Below are 8,999 nucleotides of genomic sequence, written 5' to 3'. Positions count from 1 at the left end.
CCATTTTGTTTATGTAAGGGATCGGTCATTAGTATTATAGTACTAACTTCGGTCCACCCTCTCATTCTCCCTCAGCTGAGGTAGTAACTTCTCTAAGTGGACAGATTGGAAGTATAAATTGATTATGTGCAGTCTAGCCTCTTCCTCTTTTCTTTCTACGTGGAAGCAAGTTGTCAACAGGGAATAGTAGTTGTTTTCTGGTTGTTCTCTGCCTTAAGTCTCACAGAGGCAGGCCTGCCATGTGGGGAGGCTATATCCTCCAACCTAACCTTTTCTAGTAATGATGATATATACCTTTTTTTTTNTCGCGCTCTTAAGCCAACTCTTAACCAACTGAGCCACTCGGCCAGCCCTAAATGTAGATTTTTGTACATGAATAAATGAATAAATGTAGATTGTTGGAGCAAAAATTAATATAAGACCTGGCCTTATTTTCGGGGAAACATGGTATACAAAGAAATATGGTCATAAACACAAATTAAAATGGAATACTAAAAAATGTTCAAATTAGCCAAAAGAAGGCAAGGGAACAAAGGGAACAAATAATAAAATGGTATACCTAATTTCTATATACTATATTAGGAAGGTAAGAATAATTGTTGGAGAAATTAACTTCAGTTACCAATCTAATACAGCAGATTCTCCAATAACATTGTTTGTGTTACTCATTACAACATTGAGGAGATGCCCTAGGAACCTAACTTGTCTATATCAATTAGCCTATGGTAAAATTGGTTTCTTTATAACTACTTTGTTTCACTTAAAGTCAGAATCTATTGATGATGTTACATGAAGACATACTGTATTCAACACCACCAACGGGTCTGAATTTTAGGTTAACTACAGAGGATATTTAGGGACCAAAACAGCAGGGTCAGGAGTCTCTTTTGACCTAGACATCACATTCACAAGGTGCCTCATATTTAGACTTTTCATAGTATCTCAAGAAATGTGGTCAAAGACAGGATTGCAATAAAGTCATCATTCAACTTTATATATCTTTTATAATCCTATTATGACTTTAGGAATGGCACATTTGATCCCATACTTCTGTAGGTGTTGAAAGTGCTAAAACTTGTTAAATAGCATTTAAAACCTACCATGATTTTTGCCACATTATTTTGGGATTATGTTAATTGTTAATATACTAAGAGCTCCCCAAAATGAAAGAAGCCCGAACACCCTCACCATCTCTGGGAATAATTCCTTTTATTGGGAATTTACTCTGCACCTAGCACTTTACTAACATGGCCTTTCTAATCTTCACAATCCTATGACGTAGCCATTATAACGATCCCCACTTTAAGGATGAAGAAATTGGGATTTACAGATGTCGCCAACAGAGACATCTCTTGAATCCAGGAAATCTAATTGCCCCTCCTGAGCTCCGTGTCAATCCACGCTGCCTCAGCCTTTAAGGGTCCAAATTTGGCTGCCATCTAGATATGACAAAGGGTTAAGATCCTAGGAGGTCGTAGGGGATCTCTCCCGCCCCTCACCCACCTCCTACTCCGAGGTCGCCCTTTCCTTCTAGAAAGGGGACGCAACGAGGCGGCTGCGCTGCGCATGCTCGGCCGCAGAGCACTTCGGGAAAGGGGCTGGGCCCGCGCGGCTTTTCCGCGTCGAAGTTCCTGTGAGAAACCTCGCGTGGCGAGCTACCCGGAGGAAAATTAGTAAGCTTCCTTAAGCGGCTCTGGTGTCCGTCGTTATTCGTGCCCTAGCGATGGGCGGGGAGTTTCGCCTGTGGGAGGGAGGATGAAGCGTCGGGTTGGGCAGGGTTTTTAGAAACGGGGCCCTGCCTGCGTGCGGATTCCGCCGTGTGGAGTTCGGAAATCCCGGGACAGGCCTTGGATTGTGTTTGTGGTCTCCTCGAACCTTGTCCGCAGAGAGTCGGGGGGCCATTGCCCCCAAATTCCAGCGTTTCTCGCCGCCTGCTGTTCCTGCGTTGTAACTGGGCTTTCAGCCTTTGGGCTCTCCGCGGCCTCCGTTTCTAAATCGTTCATCTGATCACATTTGTGGCTTCTCCATTAACTAATGATTTCTTTAAACTTTAAAACCTGGAGCTCCTTTTTGCAAAATTGGGTTATACACAGGATCTCAGCTTTAAAAAGATTAAATAATTACTTTCAATGTTAGACTCGATGAATTCGGACTTGAAATGGGATTAGATGAAGGTGCAATCTTTTTATCACTTTATTTCAACATTTTGCTTCAGTGTACAGGATTGAGAGTATCTTGGTTTGCACGGAACTAGTGTTTGCAGACGGTTAACTTTTTCAGCTTTCTCAGGATGCAGTCTCGTTGTACTTTTCAATTAAACTGACCCAAAAGCTGGAAATCAGAAAAATGAATTTTCTCTTAAGAGTTGAACCACCAGTAACATCTGACAATAAATTGTATTCCTCATCACAAATTGATAAGACAAGAAGCCCTTAAAATTATAACAAGAACTATATTACATTTAGTCCTGACAGTAGCAGCAGGACTCAACACTGCCCTTTTAACTCCTAGATTGAGAAAGAGCCTTAGAGGAGTAGATGCCCTTGCTAAAATAGTGAATTTGCTTTTGGGGTTTTCTGTGAATGAAAAAGGATAGATGCAAAGCTGTAATCTTCCTCGTCAATGACCCAGCTACAAGGACCTTGAACTATATTCACCCAGATGGCAGAAAAGCTATTTTCTGAAAGTCTGTGCTAATCTAGCACAAATTAGTGCTTTGGACATCTCCAAAATACTTAAAATTTGGTGTATAACACATTAAGTGAATCTAGTGATTTTATTAGTTTCTTTAAAGTAAATTTATATTTAAAAATGAGATGTGAATGAAATGTTTGCTGAACCCCAAAAGCTACTGATTTACAAGATTAATTTCAAGGTTTTTGGTGTTTAAAGACCTTGATATGATTCCTGTCTGCTTTCCCAACTTCATTTCCTTCTATTACCACGTGTGCATTTTATCTTCAACAATAACTCCACTCCTTACACTGCCCATATACTTGTGCTTTTGCACATGCTGTCCCTATAGTACCTGAAATATCCCCCATTATTGCTTCATAGAAACCTACTTTAGAACCTACCTCAAGTTCATCTTCTAGAAGACTTTAACCATCTTGCCTCATTTCTACTTTGTACCTTGTATACACTTAAATTATTGCAATTATACTCTGCTAGGCAGAGCATTGTGAGTGTGGGGACATCCTAATGATCTCTGTAACTTTGTAAATAGTGGCTCCCCATTGCCTAAAGAATAAGCATGGACATTTTAGTTTAGTTTGAAAGGCATTTCATCTTCTGCCTCTAACCTTCCTATTAAGCCAGTTAAAGCTTGCAGAACTCAACTGAATAGTTTTATCTTTGCAAAGTGTAACATATATCAAAGCATCTGGAATGCAAAAAAATAAGAGGTTGGAGTATACCTGCTTCTAGACTCTTTTCATTAGTTATTTTATGTTTGCTTGTATCCATACTATACTGTCTTAATTACTGTAGCTTTCTAGTAAGTCCTCTAACGTTTGTTTGTTTTTTAGATTGTCTTGGCTATTATTTGCCTATTTGTGTGATGACTGACACTTTTGAAGGGATTCCAAGATGCCAAAACTCAGAGATACTTTACTTTTAATTGATGTTTGGACTTGCAGAGCCTATTTACTTTCAGGTGAAGGGAATCTACTTAATGACAATCTAGTAGTTAATTTCCAGTGAGTTCTGCTTTGTTGGTTGTATGTAATGCTCAGATTGGCTGGGCAGAGGCCATATGAGCTTTTATTGCACTTCACAGTCAGGCCTTCTTTATTGGGGCTTTGAATAAAAACTTGAGTTAAAGATCAGGGTGGTTGATTTTCAACCTCAGAAATAAAAGATAATGGCAAAATTTCTTGCATCTTTCATGTACTAACTCAGAATAAAACCATANATCCAAAAGGGAATTTAAAATTTTTTCAAGATGTAAAGCAGTATCTGTTTCTCAGTCAGAGCTTCAGAATTTGTCACAATAGCAGTGCGCTTGGCCATGTCAAACACTGAGGCGCAGCTGGCTCCCAACAGAGTTCAAGTTTGGATCCAAATGTTGTGTGGATCCAATTCCTATCCCTTTTCCATTTCAACATGCTCCTCTGTGGTCTCTTGGCTGTGTTTATTTCAAATGATAACTACTTCACCTGCAGCTCTCGCAAGTGGAGGATGCTCAGTCTCCTACGCCACCTGCCTTAGGATCTCAACTTGAATCTACATGCCCCATGCTCCCCATTGCTGCTCTTATGTAAAAATTAATGTTTCTTTAAAGCTTATACCATCAGGCTTTATTAGACACAACTCCTTATTACTGGCATCTACTCATCTCCTAATCACTCTTCAACACTCGTTGAAGAATTTGACTGCTAGCTCATTGTTTTCCTCTTCTGCCATGATTTCACCTTTCTCGTGGACGCTTCTAACACCCGGATCGCTCAGTGTTTTAGCTTCTCATTTTCAGTGAACTTTCCCCCTTTCCACTTGAACTTCCCCATCCCAGTGGCCACATTTTGAACCCTTTGATTGCCTAAAATTGCTCCACCTCTGAAAATATATTTAGATATCCCACTTTCTAAATACAGCCTTTAAAAAAAATTTTTTTTTAATTGGGGAATCGGAGGAGGGGAGCAGACAAGTTGCTGTCCTTTTGTTCTTCAGTCTAGTTGTGGAGGACATTGCTTCACTGGCCCATGTTGGTATTGTGATTATTGCACTCTTCCTGGCTGAAGTAGATCAGTCGCCAGCCATTGGACAGTGTAAGGGTCTCGGCCCGGACCCTAGGCCAGACAGACTCACTTTTAAAAAAAAATCATACTTCAGCTACTCCAGCTAGACTCTAAGCAGAACTTCCCAGTAAGACAATAAACGCCTAGCTTTACAAGAAATGGGTTGCAACAGAAATATTAAGAATGTTTTACAGAANAAAGCAAAGCTATATGGGGGAATAGTGGAGGAAGGGAAGGAAGTCAGTGTTGGTGCTCTGAGAACCTTGAGGCCTAGCTATCAACAGACCATTTTGGGCTTCCAGAAAATTACCATATTTAAATGGACTAATTTTAAAATAAGACTCTTCATCAATTCCTATTTTATTTTAGGAATCTAGAGAAAACTGTTCCCCAAAAAGAAACCCATTAGTTTGGAACTGGAGGATTCCTTTGTATCAGATACTCAGATGAAGGAATCACCGATAGAGGGTGAACCTGACAAGGCAGTGGCACCACAGCTGCTGCAGTTAGATGAAATTAAGACAGAACCCAACAATACCCAGGTAAATCATATTTTACCTTACTTTCTTTTCTCTAGAGCAGCGTTTACTTACAAATTTTAGTTACGCAGATACTGGTTTATTGGTTGAAAATTTTAAATCCTATCTTCCCCAAAATAGTTGATCAAATGATATAAGGTTAAGTGCCATGACAAGTATATAGAAGAATGTGACTTGACAGAATGAACTGTTTGGAATTGGGTTTTTTGGGTTGATAAAAGGATTGCTTAGGCTATCATGGGCCTAGCTAAGGTTAATACATTTTTGTCTTTGTTTTTCTTAACTTGAAACAATACAAGTGACTAATATGTTTTTATGCTACTGCCTCTATTAAGTAGTAGAATTAATACATTTAAATTCTTAGAATTGTTTTTAATGTTTTAATCCAAATTAGTTTCATATGTTTATTCTTAAACTTTTTTTGATATTATATGCTAAAGAACCTATAAAGGATAAATTGATTCTAGCTGTGAGTGTTCTGTAGGGCCAAATTTCCTTAGAATGTTTGCATATGATCTAGCTGAAATTTCTAATGAAACAAAAAGTAAATTCAATATTAATTTATTTCTAGTAATCTGTTTAGAAAGAGCCTAAAGTAAATCAGTATCAAGTAATGATATGAATCCCATTGTGTTGGTGACACTGTGGAATATTGTCCATGTAGGAAATACCTGTTGCCTTTTCAACCCATAGACATTCAAAAACAGGGCAAGTTTAGATAGATTGCGGTCAAGTTTAAATAGATTGCCAGCTGCCCTGAAAAAAGCCCTCCTTTGTGAACTCATTCAGCCCAATCTAACAGTTCTTGTGTTTAGGACTTTATGAAAAAAATGAGTTGTTAGAGATAACAAGGAAGGAAAATAGGTGTCATTATTGTGTATGTCTACTCTAGTTGTAGTAGCTAATGAGGGGCTGTGTTAACAAAAATTTCTTAAATCACATTTAGGTAGGATAGAGCTAATGTAGTAGTTGGTTGCTGCTGTCAGCCAAATGTCATTAAAAAGGGAATGCTTACCTATAGTTTATACAATTCACTGAATAGACTTGAGCATAATTTATCATTTCTGTTCTATCAAATGACGGTTGTTTAAAATGCATTGTATTCATTATTTTCAACTTTTTTTTAGGAGTATTGTCAAGCCCAACATTCCAAAACTCAGGAGAATGAACTGAAAATAAACACTACGTTCTCAGACAGTGGTAATACGATTATTTAAGTCAATCATGTTTATTCTGACCAATATGATGGTCAAGTTTTTCTACTTTTTTAGAATGCATTGTTTGTTTTGAGTTTTAATTCCAGAAGTAACCTCTAAAATAAAATGAAAGCATACTTAATTTTATATAAATACTAATTTTTCTTCTTCCTGTTTTGTGTTTATAGCCTCACAGTTGACTATAGGCATTCAGCTTTCTCTGGCATCATCTGGCTTGAATAAAATGCTTCCTTCAGCTCCAGCCACAGCTGTTCAGGTTTCCTGTGCTGGCTGCAAAAAAATCCTCCAGAAGGGGCAAACTGCTTATCAGAGGAAAGGGTCTACACAGCTTTTCTGCTCCACACTGTGCATCACTGAGTACATTTCAGCTGCCAATACACCAGCTCTTCCCAAGAGAACTTGTTCAAACTGCTCAAAGTATATAATTCTAAATTATGCCCCCTTTACTTCCCTACATAGATCTTGATGAGTGTCTTGGCTGTAGTTTTCTACATTTTCATTTTTTCTGAAGAAATATCACCTTGGTTTAGTGAGAAGAAGCTGCTTCTGCTTTCAGTGCCTCTACTAGACTCTTTAGAAATAGGGGTTTTTTTTTGTTGTTTATTGAGAGATTTGCAAAATTAAAATGTGAGGCGTTCTGTTTCTTTTCAAGCCACATTAAGTAATGTGGCTTCCAAAACTTATTTTTCTATTCTTTTCATTTGAAATTCTCTAGAAGTGAGGTTGTATGCCCGTTTTATTTTATCATTTAACTGTGTAAGAGCAACCTACTAAAAAATTAATCATATAACAGTTATTTTGGATCTTCCAAGATATAAAATTATGTTTCTTTTGCAGTGGTAAAATGAAGCTATTTAATTCTTTTGAAAAACTGAATAGCCATTGGTAAATGTAGGTGGATGGATGTAATCTTAAGATTTCTGTGAACTATTTTTGTGGTCTTTGTTGCTAACTGCTTTACATACTCATATGTATGACTATATAGATGCATACATACGAAAGGAAGTAGAGGTAATTTCATAATGAATTAGTGAAAAATGTTCAGAACTTGGAGCTCTACCCTGAACGAGTATAAAGGAGAGGCTTATTGTAGTATAATCCTGGTTTGTTAGTACTCATTAAATGATAATGCTAAGTTTTAAATGTCTGTTTCAGAACAAGAAAGCAGATAGGCTACCAGTTTTACTTCTAAATATAATAAATTCCTTTAACATAATGTCTTGTTTTGGAATTGGATTGCCATAATTTAAATCTTGCTTCCTTCATTTAGTTATATGTTGCTATTCAAAGTGTGATCCTTGAGCAGCTGTATCAGCATCATCGGGGTCCTTGTTAGAAATGCAGAATGTCAGGTCTCATCAAGACCTATTGAATGAGAACTGCATTTATCCCCAGGTGATTCATATACAGTAGTCCTCCCTTATCTGTGGGGGACACATTCCAAGACCCCCAGTGGATGCCTGAAACCGTGGATAGTACCAAACTCAGTATATACTGTTTTTTTCCTATACATACAGACCTATGATAAAGTTTAAATTAGGTACAGGAAAACATTAACAATAACAATAACAAATAATAGAATAATTATAACAATATGCTGTAATAAAATTAAAGTGAATATGGTTTCTCTCAAACTATCTTATTGTACCTGCACTCACCCTTCTCGTGATGATGCTATGACTGCAGGTAATGAAACCGCAGAAAGCAAAATCTTGGATAAGGGGAGACTACTGTCCATGCTGAAGTTTGGAAAGCATTGAGAACTTCTTCCTTAGTATTCCCATCTGTTTTGTTAAATGTACATAGGAAATATGAGCATTAAATAATATATTTAAGTGATCCAAACAATACTGGCATGTAATAGCTCTTAAATGTTAGGTATCACTATTATTCTCTTAACAAACTCGCAAGCCCTTTTTATTGGTTGCTTCAGTTCCCCTCATTTGGCTGCTGCTTCAGGGGTTACCTGTTGCTTCAATTCTTACTCCCTGGAACTTTACTTACCTTTCTCTAATGCTTTTTCAACCCTTTAATACTATATTTTGTCTTTTTTTCTGTTTTGCTATGGGCTGTATGGCACTCTCTTCAGTCTGCTTTCTTCGTCTGCAGAATCATAAAACTGGAAGGGACCCTAGAGATCATCCAGTGCAAACATTTTCTTTTGGTTTTGAGGAAACTGAGGCCCTGAGAAGTTAAGGTATCATGTTGCTATGTTTGCAGTTTATCCATCATACATCTTTAGCCGATCTCCCAGACAGATTGAAAAGGCTGAAGCAGGAAGGATTTAGTGTGGAAGTTGTTCTCAAAGGCAAAGAAATCAAATATGAGGGCTGGCCGAGTGGCTCAGTTGGTTAAGAGCTCGCTCAAGATTGCAAGCTCTGAGCAACAGCAGTTCGAGTCCCAGCCCAAGCTGAGCTGCCGCTGAGCTGCCAACAGGTGGCAGGATAGTTCAGATAAAAATTTTTAAAAATTAAAAAATTAAAAAAAAAAAGGGCCGGCCGAGTGGC

At 37.9% G+C, this 8,999-nt stretch overlaps 1 protein-coding gene across 3 annotated transcripts in view; it reads left to right on the top strand.

The window, feature by feature from the left end:
- Positions 1-1,565: 1,565 nt before the first annotated feature.
- ZMYM1 (zinc finger MYM-type containing 1) overlaps positions 1,566-8,999 on the top strand; it is a 19,689-nt gene continuing 12,255 nt past the window's right edge. For 2 of the 3 annotated variants that reach the window (XM_019658913.1, XM_019658892.1), the window contains exons 1-5: positions 1,579-1,673; positions 3,528-3,655; positions 5,106-5,278; positions 6,403-6,475; positions 6,660-6,909. In XM_019658913.1, coding sequence (XP_019514458.1) covers positions 5,183-5,278; positions 6,403-6,475; positions 6,660-6,909 — 419 coding nt within the window. In that variant the 5' untranslated portion in view covers positions 1,579-1,673; positions 3,528-3,655; positions 5,106-5,182. Of the gene's footprint in view, positions 1,674-3,527; positions 3,656-5,105; positions 5,279-6,402; positions 6,476-6,659; positions 6,910-8,999 lie in introns of all 3 variants that reach the window. The other variant, XM_019658903.1, reaches the window with a different exon arrangement.

The sequence above is a fragment of the Hipposideros armiger genome, unplaced genomic scaffold (assembly GCF_001890085.2).
Source record: "Hipposideros armiger isolate ML-2016 unplaced genomic scaffold, ASM189008v1 scaffold_10, whole genome shotgun sequence".
Lineage (NCBI taxonomy): Eukaryota > Metazoa > Chordata > Mammalia > Chiroptera > Hipposideridae > Hipposideros > Hipposideros armiger.
This window is presented reverse-complemented; position numbering and strand designations above follow the sequence as displayed.